Here is a 16,631-nt window from a genome sequence, read left to right as displayed (position 1 = left end):
CACACGATCTGGGTTATGCGGGCACCCTGCTGTCCAGGGACAACATTCACCTTTCCTTCAGGACACTTCCCTGGCTCCCCATCCCCACCCCAAGAGCAGACCCCCTCATTGGACCCTGGAACATGGGCAGGGGTCCTCTAGTCCCTGAGCTTCCTGACAGAAAGGGAAGATGGCCCCTCCCTGAAGAAGTGCCTCAATGCCCACTCTGCTCCCGACCCGGGGACTTGGGGGCCACATGCTCACTATCCCTGCTCTTTTCCTTGGGAACTTCCGTCACCACCTGGCACTCACCTTTTGGGTGTCTTCACTTGGTTGTCCCACAGCTGCATGGGGACGTCCGGTCCAGCTGGCAGAGACTAGAGCCTTCTTTACCGCGTGCTCTCTGCGAACTCGCCAGTGCTGGGTGCTCATGGGGTCTTCATTGAATGAATGAAATCTGCATGGGGACTGGGCTCCGGGAGCTCCCCTTGCACAATGGCCCAGGGACAGGCTCCCAGCTTTCTGCCTTCACAAAGGCTGCCCCTGCTCCACCATCAGCCTGGGCAGCAGGCCTGGGGTGGGGCAGAACTGCATAGAGAGGCTACAGCCCTCGGCTGCTCCCAGGAGATCAGGACCTCCAGACCTGCCACCTACAGGGAGGGAACCCTGTCCCCTCCTGGCCCACCTCCTCACCAGTCTGGCACTACCTCTGTACCCAGCCTGGGGAAGGAGGAGGGAGCACAGAGTCAGCAGAGAGGAGGGCCCAGTACTGTGTGTTGGGGGGGGGGCGGGGAGCAAGTGGGCTCCACCGCAGCCCAGAGCTCAGCAGTCTCCCGCAGACCAGGTGCCAGACAACACTGGCCAGCACAGGAGTGCAAGGTCTACCCAGGTCCAGGCAGTGGGCTTCTCAGAGCCTCTCCTATGCAAAGATGCTGTGCCAGGGGGCCCATCAGACCCCACAAAGGTTAGGGGAACAAACTGGGTGTGCAGGGGGTGTCAGTTCAGGCCTGCCCTCCCTGCCTTTGGTCCAGTCCTAAACAGTCATCGGGTGTGGTTCACCTACTGTCCACCTGGAGAAGCCTACTTGGGCCCCTGGCTCAGATCTGGGGCTTCTCATAACTCACCCTCAGGGAAGGCAGGGCTAGAACCCTGGGCCAGGGTGGGGACCAGTCTGGGCAGCGGTGGGGAAGTGTCCTAGGGCCCAACCGCCACATCTCTGGGCGCTCTGTCCCAGCTACCCTCCCGGGACTTTCCCGGGCACCTACAGCCCTGGCCCAGTGTCCCCGTGACCTGGAGGACCTGGCCCTGTCCAGCACTGGGCAGATTGGAATGCGGGCCTGGGTAGAGACTAACTTTGTGGAGCCAAAGGGCGACCTTCCTCTCCGCCGCGCCCCGCCTCCTCCCGGGGGCGGTCACGGTCCGGGAGGGCCGGGCCGGGGGCGGGGACCAGGGCTGCACCCAGGCGGCCGCGCGCTGGCGCTCAGAGGCTCCGCGGCGCCCTGGGAACTGGGAACGCAGTTAGAGCCGGTCTCCGCGGCCCCAGGTCTCCGCGGTCCCACGTCTCGGCGCCCGAGGTCTCGGCGCCCCAGGTCTCGGTGCCCACCATGCTGCTGAGGTGAGCCCCCCTACGGCCGCGCCTGCGGTGCGGGGAAGGGAGCGCGGGCAGGGCGCGGTGTCCCCGCTCGAAGTGGGGCCGACAGCGCCCCGAAGGCAGCGGTCCCGTGCGTCCCCAGCTCCGGGCGGCTCCCACGGGGCTCGCGGGCTCACCTGCAGGCCCAGGAGGGAAGCGCGGGTGCCTGCGGTGTGGACGGCAGGGGGCGGCTTGGGCCGGCGGCGGGCACGGGCGCGCGGGCGGGGCGTGGGCGAGCCAGGCGGCCGTGCGGAGGCAGGGACCGAGTAGGCTGCGCGCAGAGCGGGAGGCGCACCCCGGCGGGGCACCGCAGGCCGCCCTTCTCCGCTGCTTCGCTGATTTCCCAGAAGGAGGGAGGATGTGACACCCTGTGACACCTCGGAGGCCAGCAAGTGCCCACTGTTTAGTGACACGGCCTCTCCCCACACACCTGGGATCCCCCCTCCGCGTTAACAGTTCCAAACCAGGGAAGGGGGTGCTGCGGGCCGCGCAGCAGGGGGCGGTGGGAGCCGGGACGGCAGCAGCTTCGCACGGCCTTCCGCGGTTTCTTGTGGTTCCCCAGCAAGGCGGCTGCGGAGGCAGAAGCCTGGACCTGGCCGCGGCTCCCAAGCCTTCTTTACTCGCTGTCATGGTGGTCTGGGGGATCTGGGCTGGAAGCCCTGAGGTCTTGCTCTGCGGGGCAGGGAGGTGTGGTCCAGGCCCCTCTCCCTGAGCTCCCGGTGCAGGGAAGCCCAGACCTCTCCAGACGGTGAATTCACATTTCTGTGCCGGAGCCAGAGCCTCCCGTGGGTGGACCCCTGCTCCTGGGAAGGAGAAGTGGAGACCTGCAGCTCACCTGCCTTCCCCCGTTTCTGTTCCAGTCCTGGCCTGCTGTTGCTCCTCCTCAGTGGCCTGCAAGCTGGTGAGTCAGTGCTTAATGCAGGGTGCTCTACCCAGCCAAGCCTTACCCAGCCTCCAGACCTCATGCAGAGCTGTGAGAGCCTCACACCCAGGGCCTGGGGAGGTCCTCATCACCTCCTGCCAGGGTCCTCTGGGCCTCACACCTAGGCTGGTGCAGGACAGAAGGCCGCAGAGGACACTGCCTTTCCAAAGGCCATAGTTCTTTGATTTCATGCTCAGGGTAGGTAGATGCAGTTCCTTTGAGTCAGGGGCTTCTTGTCCCCCAGTCTCTCTGTCCCAGTCAGCCTTTCTGAGGTTTGAAAAGAGCCAGAAGCAATGATGTGGCCCTGAAGCAGAGGGCCGAGGCCCACCAAGCCTTCCAGTCTGAGCCAGGCAGTTAAGTGATTGGGCAAATGGTAGCGCCTCTGTATGTCGCGTGAACTTTTGTCATGAGCACAATGACTTTATAATGTCGAGAAATGGTTCTCTTTTGCATGCCAGATTTTAGAAATAGTGCAGAGCAGCCCAGGCACCCTCCTGGCTTCCCCCAGTGGTGGCTTTGCATGCCAGCTGTGCCCTGTCAGAGCCAGGTCTTGGCCTTGGACAACAGAGCCAGGTGGCTCACCACCGAGCATCCGAGCTGCCACCTGGGCCCCTGGCCCTCCTGGGTGGAGCTGATCAACACATTCCTTTTCTGCTTGAATGTGTCAGGATCAGTGTCTGAGCCTTGTAACCCAGAAGTCTGGGTGACTCCATGGGCTGGGAGTCACCCTCAGAATATCCATCTCATCTTTGGACTCTTGCAGTTATTGAAGCAGAGGAAATCAGGGCCCTGGTGGGCAGTGACGTCAAACTCAGCTGCGTCTACCCGGGAACAGGTCGCTTCGACCTAGATGACCTGTTTGTCTACTGGCAAGTCAGCGAGTCAAACGCAGTGGTGACCTACTACCTCCCCGAGAACAGCTCCACAGGCCTCGAGGACAGCCACTACAAGAACAGGGCACACCTGTCACTGGACAGCATGCAGCAGGGGGACTTCTCCCTGCACCTGCGCAATGTCACCCCCCAGGACGAGCAGAAGTTCAAGTGCCTGGTGTTTAGGAAATCCTTAGAGCTGGGAAGGATCTTGGAAGCCGTGGTCACACTGCACGTGGCAGGTGAGGCTGCAAAGCAGAGCGCAGGTCTCACCCACCTCGTCCTGGAGAAGGCTCCCAGAACCCAGCCGGGGCCCAGCAGACTGCTCCCTTCAGGGAAGAAAGTCCTGTCTTGGTTACTGGGTTTCTCCCACCTGTGAGGCAGTGGGTGAAAACCTGGTCAGTTTTAGGACTTCAACCTGAGACCCCCTGGTTTCACAGAACCCCCAGCCTTGCCAGCTGCCTGGAACTCTTCAGCTCGAGCTAGATTTTTCAAAATGAATTAGAAGACAGTGCTATAAAACACAAAATGAGATGAGAATTTCAGGATTTTGGGGGTTGAACGCAGGGGTGCTTAACCCCTGGCCACAACCCTGAACTCTCTATATATGTATATAAAATTTAGAGACAGTCTCACTGAGTTGCTTTGGGCCTCACTAAGTTGCTGAGGCTGGTTTTGAACTCGTGACCCTCCTGTCTCAGCCTCCCAAACTGCAGGTATTATGGACATGTGCCACTACGTCCAGCAGAATTCAAGGAAATTTTAAAGATAACCACGGTCAGGGCACCGTTCAGCAAGGAGATGGCAGTGTCACTTGTGAGGAACACTAGATCCAATGAGGGGTCTGAACTGGCCCTAGGTACAGGACACGGCCTGCTAGGCTCAGTGGCTCCCCAGTTGGGTGTCCACGCAGGCCTGTGCTGGCAGCTCAGACCACAGCCCTGATCTGGCCGCTCTACCAGGGTGGGCCACAGGGGCCACCTTCCCCGGCCCTGGCCCTTGGCACCTGCACCCTCCGCATCTTGAGGTGCAGAAGCTGGCCTCCCTCACCCCCTTCCCTCCCCTGCAGCCAACTACAGCATGCCGGTGGTCAGCACGCCCAGCCGCCCCTCTGCAGAGCAGGAGCTCACCTTCACCTGCGTGTCTACAGACGGCTACCCGAGGCCCAGCGTGTACTGGATCAACAAGACGGACAACAGCCAGCTGGACAAGGCCCTGCATAACGACACGGTCTCCCTGAACCAGCGGGGCTTGTACGATGTGGTCAGCGTCCTGAGGATCCCTTGGGCACCCAGCGTGAACGTCGGCTGCTGCATAGAGAATGCGCTTCTGCACCAGAACCTCACGGGGGGGACAGGTGAGGCCCGGGCGGGGGGTGGTGGGGACTGGAGCAGGCCCTACAGGGACCGTGCAGTGGCGTCAGGAAGGTGGCTGAGAGGAAGGAAGGTGAGGGCGGGTGGTGGTGACCGGGAAACCCACGGTTTCAGAGCCGAGGACGCTGCCCCGTCCTCCCCAGCTTCAGCTTCACCTGCAGAGCTGTGTGGCCAGCGGGACTGAGGCTCCGAAAGGACTGTGTGACACTTCAGAAGCCACGAAACTAGGCAGCAGCTGGCCAGGGTGGAGCCACCCTGTGCAGCCCCAAGCGCTCTGCCCCGGGCACAGGCCCCCGAGGCCCCTGAGAAGAAGGAGCCCCCACATGGGGAATGGGGCTGGGCCTCGCTGCTGCCGGGTCCTCCTGAGCTTGGGGTGCAGGCTCTCCCAGTCTGTGTCCCTGTCACCACTGTCAGATGGGACACAGAGGAGGAGGTGGGAGATGCTGCAGCCTAGACTCTGTGGGCCCTGCCCGCTGCAGGAAAGGGGTGCCACCCACAGGATCTGCTACGTAACCTGCAGGAGCAGTGAAAGTGGAAACGCAGGTGAATGTCAGAGCAGTGCAGGCTGCTGAGGGGGCCTGGGCTGCCCAGGCCCAGGCTGGTGGAGCGGCCCTGACCACCAGCACCCAGCAGGCTTCTCCCTCCTCCCTCAGTGTCCAGCTGCAGCCCCTCGACTCATGCGCACGGTCTGGGCCCCCGGAGCAGGAAGAGGGCAGCACCAGGAGCTTCTGGCCACTGCCCCCTGCCAGGCAGCCCGGGCAGGAGGAGCCCAGGGTTCTCGCCAGCTCAGTTTCAGCTGCACAGTGGGTCACTGGAGCCCAGCCCGGACCCTGGCATCTGGCAGCAGGACAGTGGTTTTTTGATTTGTTTATAGTCCTGAGCGTTGAACCCAGGGGTACTTTGCCACCCAGCCCCATCCCCAGCCCTCTTTTGTGTTTTATTTAGAGACAGGATCTCACTGTGTTGCTGAGGGACTCGGTAAGTTGCTAAGACTGGCTTTGAACTCGCGATCTTCCTGCCTCAGCCTCCTGAGCTGCTGGGACTATAGACTGTATTTTTCCATGTGAGACAGGGTGTGGCCCAGGCTGGCTTCAAACTTGCCACCCTCCTGCTCAGCCTCTCTAGTCTCTAGGATTGTAGGAGTGTGCCACCCACTAAGACAGTGTTACAAAGCTTCTAGGTGACCTGAGTCACACTGGCATCTGTACCCAGTGCCCCTGGATGGCATGGCTGACTTCCCTGTGAGGTCCACCCTCTGACGGGCCAGGACGCGGGCAGGGCCTCTGCTGACGAAGGCAGACTGCTGGCCAGCGGCTCCATTTCCTATCTGCCCAGGACAGGGACTCAGGCAAGTGCCTGTGGACGCCCAGCATGTTCACAACAGCCACAGGGCCCCAAGCACCCACCACAGATGGCTGGCTGGACACTGTGGCCATCACATGACGGAGTGTCCCTTAGCTGTCAAAAGGATGAGGTGCTGACACAGGCTGCATGTGGTGAACCCCAAGGACATCGTGCCCCAGTGGCCAAAGCTGGTCCACAGAGGCCACACGTGGTACGGTCCATAACAGAAAGGACCCAGAGCAGGCCGTGCTCCGTCAGGGGAGTGGAGGGGCCAGGGGTGGGGCACAGGGGAAAGCAGGAGGGGCTGCCCGTGGGTACCAGGTTTCCTGGGAAGGCTGCTGCCCATGCCGTGAGCACTCGACACACTGACCCGCCCACTGTGCAAGGGCCCGTGGAACGTGAATTTCACCTCCATTTAAGAAGCCCCTCCAGGGCCCTGGGTCAGGGCTGGGCCTGCCGGAGAGCCCCACTGTAAGGAACAGCTGACCGCCAGTGCCGGTCCTTGGGAGCATCCCCTGCCGGGCTCACTCTTAGGGTCTCCTCTGGGACCCCCAGCCACGGCTGTTTCTGTCCCCCTCACAGAAACCTTCGTGGGACCTGAAGCCATGGTGACAGACAGCCCAGCGCGTCCCCACCAGGCGGGGAGTGCGGCCGTCCTCAGCACCCTGGCCGTCCTGCTGGCGATGGTGATCGTGGCTGTGGCCACAGGCTGCCTGTGCAGAACCAGGTGTCCCCGTCGCAGCTACACAGGTGCGCACCAGGCCCAGCTGTCCACTTCCAGAATTCGGAAATGTGGGTTTCTTTAAAAGCATTACCCAGCCCCCCGGGAGGTGGGTGAGAGGCCGGCCATCTCTCAGGGCCGTGTTCCTGATAGGGCCAACCCCAGGGGCAGCCGGGAAGCCGCCCCCTCCCAGCTGCATGGGGAATGACGGGTTCCAAGTTAGAGACTGCCATGGGGTTGATTTCTGGGAAGGCTGACCGTGGCCACCAAGTCACTGGCCAGGCTGGCTGTCTGGGTCCTGTGCTGCGGGAGGAGAGATCCCCAGGGTGAGATGGAGTCGCAGAAGCTGCAGGCCACAGTACTGCCCCGATGGCCACATAGAGGCCCTGCCTGCTCGCCCAGGAGGGCAGAGGAAGGGGAGACGGTTAGTGGAGCCCAGTATGGGCCCCATGGAAGAGCCTCCTGGCAGCTGCTTGCAGGGGTTCCTGGTGTGTGGTCACCCAAAACACTTTCCATGCCCACAGTCCCCCTGCTGGCCCAGACAGGCTGTCACAGGGCCCCTGAGCCAGGACACACACGGGCCCTGAAAGAGCCTCTTCCCTGAAAAGCAGGAGGCCCGGGAGCCCCTCACCTGGGAGTCCACTCCCTGCCCAGGGCAAGACCTGGGCAATGTCTGGGCAGAGGGTGGGGCTGCTGTGCGCTTGGGCCGCGGGGGTCTTTAGAGTGCCCGCCCGACCTCCACGCCACCTGGGTCTCTGACTCGTCCCACAGGTGCCAGGTTCGTGCGGTAGGAGGAAGAGCCCACAGGTGAGTTGCCCCCAGAGAACACAGTTCGAGGGGCCGCCAGGCGGGCACGGGGGGCACCTTCACGCACTCAGAACCTCAGTTGTCTGCCCTGGCGCCTGGTGGTCCTGGAAACGCGGGGAGGTCCCAGAGGTGACCTGGCATTTCCTGTTGGCTCCCTCAGCGCCAGGACCACACGTGCCAGAAACTTCCAAACTGCACACAGCAGGGTCCAGCCAGTCACCCGGGTCCTTCCCTACCCCCTGCACTGCCTAGAGTCTGTGTGTCTCTGGCCCCTCCCTAGCTGGGACCGTGGCCTGCAGGCAGCTCTGTGGCCCTGTGGAGCTGGTGGCCCTGGTCTCAGGAGCAGCAGTAGAGGTGGATTCCCGGCTTAGGAAGAGCTCCGTGTCGGGGGCTACAGCCCCAGGCAGGAGCTTGGACCAGGGGCCGGGGCTCTACCTGAGGCGGTGGCTGCATGTCCCCTGACCTGGGTCTCTTACCCGGGGCCCAGGGACCTGAGCTGGGTGAAGGCTGGCTCTGCAGGGAGCCCCGGGCTGTGTCCAGCAACTCCAGGTCACCTTGGAACAGAACTTGCTGGAACTCCAGGGCCACCCGTGGCGTCAGCTGCCTCCTGAAGCAGCCGTCCTGTTTCCAGGGTCTTCCTGGGTCCTGGGGAGCTGGGTCTCTTTGCCTTCGGGATGAGAAGGAAGGCTGGGCCCGGGTTGGCGGCAGGGTGCTTGCCTGGCTGGTGAGAAGTCCTGGGTTCTGTCCCCAGCGCCGCGAGAAACCAGAGGAGGTGCAGCGCCTCACGTCCCTCTCTTCTCTTTCCCTCCAAGACCATGTTTGACAGGAACTCACTGCCCAGGACGGGGACAGGGCTTCTCTGAGGTGCTACTGGGCGGACATCATACACAGCTTGGTGACAAAGGGGACAGTGAGCCACCTGCCCATGTTGTCTGCCAGGACAGGATCCACCTGGCCAGGAGGGGCCCAAGAGGCTGACCCTGGAGAGACGCCTCAGACACTGCCCCCCCAGAGCGAGGTCCTTCCCAACCGGGCAGCCGCACAAGTGCCCAGGAGCCCGCTGAGCCTCTGCGCTTCAGCACCAGGCTCCTCCCAAACCAGGAACCAGGCACGGGCCTCGCGGGGCACAGGGGTTCCTGAGAGCCAAGGAAGGGCGTTGGGTTTGGAAGGAGGAACGCGCACCTGCCCTTCCAGGATGACCTCTGTGACCGCCGGAGCACTGAGGGTGTTTGCAGGAGACCTGACCCAGGGCCTACCAGCTGCCGCCCTGCCGGGAGCTCCTGTGTAGTGTGCGTTGTGTGTGCACACCTGTGTGCGTGCGTACGTGCGGGAAGTGGCCATGCCGGAAGCCCCGGGAGACCCGCTGGACTTCTCTCTCCTCTGGGATCCCTGCGGAAAGAATACTGGATCTGGCCTGTTTTGTCAAAGGCGCCATCGTCCTCCTCAAGAGACACAGAGGTGGTGTGCTCCAGGGCCCACCTGCCCGGACGAGGGGCCTCCTGGACCTGCCGCTACGCTGGGTACAGGGACCTGTCCCTCTCCTCTCCCCACTCAGCACTCAAAACACACGAGCAGCAGATGTGGGCTGCACCCCTGTGACCGTCAGAGTCCTGCAGGGGGGCTGCCCAGTGGAGGCCGAGGTCCCCTGCCAGCCACGAGGTCTGTCACATTCCAGCAGCAATTCCTCAGAGTCCCCCCCGCCTCCCGGAGGACTCCACAGTGTGAGGCCTCCTGTCCAGTGCCAGTTTCTGCAGCCCGACAGGCCACTCCATGACAGGCATCAGCCCTGGCCAAGCCTCCCAGGGCGGCCTCCGTGTGGCTGTCCAGAATGGATACAGCAGGCCGCTGTTGCTGGGGGCACACCTGTGTGTGCGTGTGCACTTCCAGGTGAGCCAGGCGTGGCTTCCCCTGAGACACAGGTCTGGCCCCTGGCTGTGGGCAAATGCCCGCCCTCCTCCTGCCCAGAGCCCCCAACAGCCCCCGTGGCCAGGGCCTGTGTGTCACGTCCACGGTCGCTGGGTGCTAACAGGTGTGTGAGGGGCACACTTCTCACCCAGGCAGAACAAGACCTCACACTTGTGCTCACAGGCCTGTCACAGAGCATGGTGACGGAGCCACCCACACTTCACCAAAGCATCAGGGAGTGGGTGTCCACTGTGAAAGAATGAGGTAGCCGGGTGCGGAGGGACGCCTTGAGCTCCGTGACTCGGAGGCTGAAGCGGGAGGATCCCAAGTTCCAGGCCAGCAGCTCAGTGAGGCCCTCTCTCAGAATGAAATAAAAACGGCTGGGGCGCCGCTCGGGCAGAGCACTGCCCGGTATCGCAAAAAGAGGTGACGGTGTCTTCATCGTGGCAGTCGACTCCGGGCTGGAGCACAGGAGCCGCTGCGGGTGGAAGGGCTCGGGGGAGCTGGGCGCAGTGCCCGTGCGTGACCCAGGGCTCTGGGAAAGACGCCTGGGAAGCTGGGCCTCCCTTCAGCCTTGAGCCCTGCTGGCCTGTCCCGAAGGAGACCCGGGCGTCCCTAGAGAGGCTTGAGGGCCAAGGACAGGATGGGGACAGTCAGCAGGGAGCCTGAGTCTGGCTTCGGCGTTCCTGCCTCCTCACCGTGGCCAGCTGGGCCCCGATGGCTGCTCTCGCCCGAGCCTCTGAATTCTGCCTGGGCCCTGGGCTCTGGGCAGAGTGGTCATCGTCTCCCTGCTGCCCGCAGGCCCTGCCACCTGAGCCCTCCCTCTCCTCTCGTCTTCCGAGGGCTGCCCCTGGGTGCCTGGGGATGGCCCAGCACTCTGTGGGAGGCCACTGGCCACCCTTGCCCCTCCCGGCCTCAACATGGCTGTTAGCGCCTCCTCTGGGGTCGCCAGGCTGGTCCCGGCGCCCTGACCTCCAGAAACCCCACACCAGGGTGCCAGGTGCCAGCTGTGCCCTCGCCCACAGCGTTGGTCAGCCCAGCTGTCTTGAATCTGGGCAGGGCCGGCCTGTGTCCCTGTCACTGCTCCAAGGGCCTGGCCCCTGCACTGTGGCTCTGCTCCAGGGGACAGTGGGTGGTCACACAGGGGACATTGCTGGCCTCTGAGGAGCAGCAGCTGGGGTGCAGCCCGACTGTCTGACAGCACAGTCCCTGCTCCCCGGGTCTCCTTGCCATGGTGGGCAGGGCAGGCGGGCCCTGCGGCCTCAGGGGCCTGGCGGAGAGGACCTGCCACAGCCAGCGCTGGGGCTGGGGAGGGGGCATGGTTAACAGCCGAGCACAGGCCACGACCTGGGACCTGCCTGGAGCCTGGAGCCTGGGCCCCTGGCATCATGGTGTGGAGCTCAGAAAGAAGCTGGCCCCGGGGCCCTCCACTGCCCTCTACCTTGGAAAGCCCCACCGCTGAGGACGTCCATGGTTCCTGCACCAGCCGCACTGCCCTGCCCGCAGTCGGGGTGCAGAAGCACACAGTAGGGCCAGGGTGGTCCAGCCCAGGGCAAGACGGAGCCAGCCCTGATGGCCCCGAGTGTGCCACCCACCAGTGTCATGGGGCAGGGTCTTGGAGCTGGGTGTGGGCACAGAGGCCGCCCCCCGGGAGGGCAGCCGTGGTTCTATACACTGGCCAGGCCTGGCATCTCAAGAGAGGGCTCTGCCCCTCCTGACTGTGCCCATAGTGGGCTGGGACTCCCGCAGTTGGCTCCCTTGGGATCACTCTGGGCCTGCCTCATCTCCCTCCAGCCGTCCCTCAACAAGAGGGCTGCTAAAGAGGAGGCGGCCGCGCTGCTGGATGAGGGAGTGCTCCTGTCCTGGTACCCGCCCCGGCCACCTCCATCAGCCAGCGATGCCAGGGGCCGAGGGTGGTGGCCTTTTGTGAAACTCTGGTCAGCACTGGGCCAACTCCAAGGGTCAGAAATCCCTGCTGCCCTGCCCCTGGGGTAGACATCCACAGGAGCTCTCAAATCCTGGGGTCCCTGGAGGGCTGTGGAGGAGCCCCTGCTGGCCGCCTCCTGGACAGTCTCCCAGTGGTCTTCATCTGGGGAGTGACGCCTGGGCTCTCGTGAGAAGCTGTGGTGGAGAGTGACCCACGTCCCAGGGCAGGCGGGTCTGTGGTACGAGAAGCTGCTTCTCCAGGTCTTCAGTGTCACGGGCGGGCCAAGTCCTGGGAGGGGGTCCTCCTGCCACCATCCCCCTCGGGAGGGGAAGTGCTCACCTGGGCAGGCCTCCTGCAGGGCCGGCCTCCACCTGAGGACGTGAACCACAGTGCAGAGTGGTGAGGAGATGTCTTTGATCCCAGGGAGGATGGACGTGGCCAGCTGAGGTTCGGAGGAAAGTCGCTGCGGGAGAAGTACAGGCAGCGAGGCCTGCTGGACCAGCACTGGCCACGAAGGCCGCGCAACGTGAGGGGTGTGGTGCTGCTGTGAGCTGCCCGGAAGCCTGTGCGAGACGGGGCAGGACGTCAGGGCGGGACGCCCGGGTTACCCCATAGGACCTGCTGGGTGGGCGCTGCAGGCAGGTGGGGTCCTGGAGAGTCCCTGGGGTGTGCTCTGGGGTTTGTATTTTGTCCCTGGTGGGTAGAGCGCTCTGTCCCCTGTGGCCATGTCCTGAGCTGCTGTCCTCCACCACACCCTCTGCCACAAGGTCAGGCCCAGAGCCGTGGAGTCAGCCGACCATGGAGACCTCTGACTCTGTGAGCCAAGACGAGTCTCCCTCCTCCCAGGGCTCTCCTGGGCCTTTGGGTCACAGTGATGAAGAAGCCAACTAAAACAGATGGCATCCGGGCGCCGTGGCCCACACCTGTGATCCCAGCCGCTCTGGAGGCTGAGGCAGGATGGCGAGTTCAAAGCCAGCCTCAGCAACTTAGTGAGGCAGATTAGTGAGGCCCTGTCTCAGAACTGAGAAGGGCCAGGGGGAGGGACATGGCTCAGGGTACAGTACCCCGAGGTTTACTTCCCAGCATCAATGACCAACCAATCAATCTGTTATGGTTTGATGTGAGGGTCCCTCAAAAGCTCGTGTGTAAACACGTGGGAGGGTCTGGGGGAGATGACTGGGCTGTGGGCCTGACCCCACCAGTGACTGGTCCCTGATGGGATGCGCTGAGTGGTCACTGGAGCAGGGGGTGTGGCTGCAGGAGGAGGGCCCTGGGGGCCACGGGGTATAGATTTGTATCTGGCGAGCGGAGCCTCTCTCTGCTCCTGATCATCATGGGAGCCCCTTCCCTCCACCTCCCTCTGCGGCCACGATGTCCCTCTCATCTTGAGCCCCACGGAATGGAGCCTGCTGTCTGTGGACGGAGACTTCTGAAACCCTGAGCCCCTAAATGGGCCTTTCCTCCTCCACGGCTCTTCTTGTCAGGTCTCCCGGTCACAGCAGCAAAAGCCTGACCAACACCATCCATAGGAAACAGCTGGGGAATACCGCGTGCAGCAGGCTCCCAGCTCTGCCCCCCGCTGGGCTCCAGCCTCAGATCCAGAGGGCCCACCCAGCCCCGTCCAGCCCTGCTCTGCCCGATGCCCCCACCCCCCACCCACGGCCACCCACCCCCACAGCCCCACACCAGCAACAGCAAGGAGCCTTAGGCCACCTGCACCCCGGCCACAGAGGTCAGCAGCCCTGGCCCCAGGAGAGTGATGCAGACTTGATTGCAGACCGCGGAGCCTGGACGCAGAGCCCCTGGTGGACCTCAGAGAAGAGGTCACTCTGGAAATTAGACCAACTAATTAGTCAGAGCAGCATGGACTCAAGGAGGACAGGGCCTTGATCTGACCATCCCTCTACCCTTGTCCGTGAAGTAGGACCGTCAGGACAACGCGGTACCAGGCGCCCTAGGAATCAGGCTCCGGGAGGAGCCCCTGGAGGAGGGCGTGTGTGCAGGGAGAAGCCCCTGGAGGAGGGCGGGTGTGTGGGGAGGAGCCCCTGGAAGAGGGCGGGTGTGCAGGGAGGAGCCCTGGAAGAGGGCGGGTGTGCAGGGAGGAGCCCTGGAAGAGGGTGGGTGTGCAGGGAGAAGCCCTGGAGGAGGGTGGGTGTGCAGGGAGGAGCCCTGGAGGAGGGTGGGTGTGCAGGGAGGAGCCCCTGGAGGAGGGTGGGTGTGCAGGGAGGAGCCCCTGGAGGAGGGCGTGTGTGCAGGGAGGAGCCCCTGGAGGAGGGTGGGTGTGCGGGGGAGGAGCCCCTGGGAGGAGGGTGGGTGTGCAGGGAGGAGCCCCTGGAGGAGGGCGTGTGTGCAGGGAGGAGCCCTGGAGGAGGGTGGGTGTGCGGGGGAGGAGCCTCTGGGAGGAGGGTGGGTGTGCGGGGGAGGAGCCCCTGGGAGGAGGGCGGGTGTGCTGCGGGGCCCTGGAGGAGGGTGGGTATGCAGGGAGGAGCCCCTGGAGGAGGGCGGGTGTGCGGGGGAAGAGCCCCTGGAGGAGGGTGGGTGTGTGGGGAGGGGCCCCTGGAGGAGGGTGGGTGTGCGGGGAGGAGCCCTGGAGGAGGGCGGGTGTGCGGGGAGGAGCCCCTGGAGGAGGGCGGGTGTGAGGGGAGAAGCCCTGGAGGAGGGCCAGTGTGCTGCGGGGCCCTGGAGGAGGGTGGGTGTGCGGGGAGGAGCCCCTGGAGGAGGGTGGGTGTGCAGGGAGGAGCCCCTGGGAGGAGGGCTGTGTGCTTCGGGGCCCTGGAGGAGCCCCTGGGAGGAGGGCTGTGTGCTGCGGGGCCCTGGAGGCCCGGAGCCTGAGGCCTTCCGTGGTTGGGGCTGTGAGCTGCACTCCTAGGGGCCACAAGGCAGGGGTGTGCTGTGTGGGGTCTGTGACCCTGGGATGCTACGGCAACCACGGGAAACCAGGACTACCAGGCTGGTGGCTCTGGTGGACTGGGCACAGCTCTGGAGGTCCAGGTCTGGCTGTTGTGACCACCTGCTATGGGAGAGAGGGTCACTTGATGCTCCTGTGTGGCTGTGTGAGACTGGGGACTTTCCCATGGTGCCCTCCCCCACTGCTGCCCCGCCAAGGTCCCGCCAGGCCATCGGCACAGGTGCAGCACCTCAGACTTCCAGTGACGCGGCGGTCTCCACCTGCGGGCTCATCAAGACCCGGCAGGCTGGGCTTCTGCTTTCATGAATGCTTAGCCTCTCTGTGCGCTTTCTGGTGAAACTACCTCATTTGAAAGGAAAAGAAAGGCTTCCCCTGCATCAAGGCGCCTGTTTAGGAAGAGGGGAACGTGTCCTCTGCGGGGACCAGGAGGGAAGGGGACAGAGTGGGTGTGTGGAGTGCAGCTGGGCCCTGGAACACCAGGCCTGACGGAGTCACCGCCTGCTGAGCCTCCCTGGGGCAGCAGGAGCCCAAGGCACACTGAAGAGCTGTCAGTCACGGAGGCCAGGCTGGGGCAGGGCCAGGGCTTGGTCACAGGGAGGCCGCCACGCCCGGGGTAGGGAGTTGGCTTGGGTTCTCAGGATGAAGAGTCAGGACTGAAGCTCAGGACCACGAGCATGGCACCTGCCTGGCGTTTCACGTGGGTCTGCTCCAGGCAGGCCGCTGGCCTCGTCCCCGGCACAGCTGGGCTGTCCACTCAGGAACGAGAGCCAACCCATCTGCCTGTGGGGCAGGGTCCTGGGCTGGGGGAATGTGGTCCTGGGCCTCTGGGAGGCAGAGGCTGCTCTGCGGTAGGCCTTACCCCGGTGGACATTCGTGTGGACCAGAGTGGTCCTTGACAAGCACCCGCCAGCCGCCCGTGGAGAACCACGACAGAACCCCACCTCTAAGAGGAAAGAGCAGCAGACACTTAGTTAAAATGACGTCCTGACTTCCTGTCTGCTTTAGGAGCCTAAAAGAGGAACCGACACTGTCGTACCCAAGCAGCTGTCACCCCAGGACCCCGTGGAGAAGGTTCCCGTGGAGGAAGGCCCCAAGCCAGCAGAGGGGCAGACAGGCAAGCCCCAGTTCCCACACGCAGGGACAGGGACCCCACGACCCCAAGAGGAAGAGGCCCCTCTGTGCAGACCAGGCAGGGCCACACTGACCAGCTCAGGGAGGGTTCCAGAGGGGGTGCTACAAAGTGACGGTGGCTATGGAGGGTTGACGGCCGAGCAGTGGCCACATTCCCAGCCACCGGCTGTCTCTGCATCCCTTACTGAGGCCTGCAGAGGACAGATGCCTTGGGGCTGCCCACACAGGCCCAAGGGATGGCCTGTCCAGGATGTCCAGCCACATTCTGGGGTGTGGGCGAGACACGGCTTCCCAGGGCGGGTTGGTGGGTCAGCCTGTCCGTAGGGTCACCTACAGACCGTGTGCATTAGCAAGCAGGCCACCAGCCAGGGCCCAGGCAGAACTGCCCAGTGGGTTAGGTTTAGATGAGACCATGGCCCCCTGATGTCCACAGACCCACCATGATCTCCCTTCTCACAAGAGACAGAGCTATTCAGGTAAGAAGGACCTTCGAGAACTGTGCCCAGGCCTGCCCTTGGCCTGGGTGGAGGAGGGAGGACTGGGCGTTCAGCTCACGCCCCAGCAGGCAGCCGTGCCCCTGCGGCAGGCGGCCCCTCCTCCCCACGCAGTCTGACCGCTCTGTCCCTGTGGATGCCCCAGCCTCCTCCATTGAGCCTCCAGATCTTCAGCCACACGCCAACGTGGGCATTTGGTTTGCATGGCATGGTGGCGGGTCCTGTCCTGCAGGCTGGGAGGCACAGAGGTGTGGCACCAGGGCGAATGCTCCACCCATGCACAGTGGGATCAGTCCTTTCTGAGGGATCCACACCTGGCCTCTCCCTGCTAGGTCCACCTGCTGCTCTGCCTGGCTCCAGGTGCCACCTGCTCTGAGCAGGAGAAATTGCCAGGACACACTGGGGTCATTTCAGGACGACCTGGGGGCTGCACAATACTGAAGGTCCCGAGTGCGACCCGGGCATTGGAATTGTACGCTGTGCCCACTCCTGGCAGACCCAGAACAACATGACCATGTGGGCCACTTCCCACGACGAGCGTAGGCCCACCCCGGAATTTACTGACCAGAAGTGAGTTCATCTGACCCGTTTGTGACCCAAAGCAGGAACCGAATCCGG

At 63.7% G+C, this 16,631-nt stretch overlaps 1 protein-coding gene across 5 annotated transcripts; it reads left to right on the top strand.

Annotated features, from left to right (window-relative positions):
- Window positions 1-1,419: 1,419 nt before the first annotated feature.
- Window positions 1,420-9,976, top strand: Icoslg (inducible T cell costimulator ligand). 5 transcript variants are annotated; one of them, XM_040287107.2, is made up of 7 exons: window positions 1,423-1,594; window positions 2,470-2,510; window positions 3,295-3,645; window positions 4,473-4,760; window positions 6,703-6,912; window positions 7,613-7,648; window positions 8,461-9,976. In XM_040287107.2, the coding sequence occupies exons 1-6, from the start codon at window positions 1,584-1,586 to the stop codon at window positions 7,630-7,632; spliced, it is 921 nt and encodes a 306-aa protein (XP_040143041.2). In that variant the 5' UTR covers window positions 1,423-1,583; the 3' UTR covers window positions 7,633-7,648; window positions 8,461-9,976. The 5 variants fall into 5 exon arrangements, 4 of the variants coding, with proteins under 4 accessions (XP_040143041.2, XP_077900880.1, XP_077900881.1 ...); XM_005323440.5 differs by having other exon boundaries at window positions 1,425-1,594; window positions 6,703-6,870; XR_005734637.2 differs by lacking the exons at window positions 7,613-7,648; window positions 8,461-9,976 and adding an exon at window positions 5,430-6,331 and having other exon boundaries at window positions 1,420-1,594; window positions 6,703-6,839.
- The last annotated feature ends 6,655 nt before the right edge of the window (window positions 9,977-16,631 follow it).

Source organism: Ictidomys tridecemlineatus, chromosome 3 (genome assembly GCF_052094955.1).
Source record: "Ictidomys tridecemlineatus isolate mIctTri1 chromosome 3, mIctTri1.hap1, whole genome shotgun sequence".
NCBI lineage: Eukaryota > Metazoa > Chordata > Mammalia > Rodentia > Sciuridae > Ictidomys > Ictidomys tridecemlineatus.
This window is presented reverse-complemented; position numbering and strand designations above follow the sequence as displayed.

Bases quoted from the DNA above. Each gene is read 5' to 3' on its own strand.
- Icoslg (XM_040287107.2), top strand. The intron at 3,646-4,472 runs GTGAGGCTGCAA...CCTCCCCTGCAG, and splicing joins GGTCACACTGCACGTGGCAG to CCAACTACAGCATGCCGGTG. The intron at 4,761-6,702 runs GTGAGGCCCGGG...TCCCCCTCACAG, and splicing joins GAACCTCACGGGGGGGACAG to AAACCTTCGTGGGACCTGAA.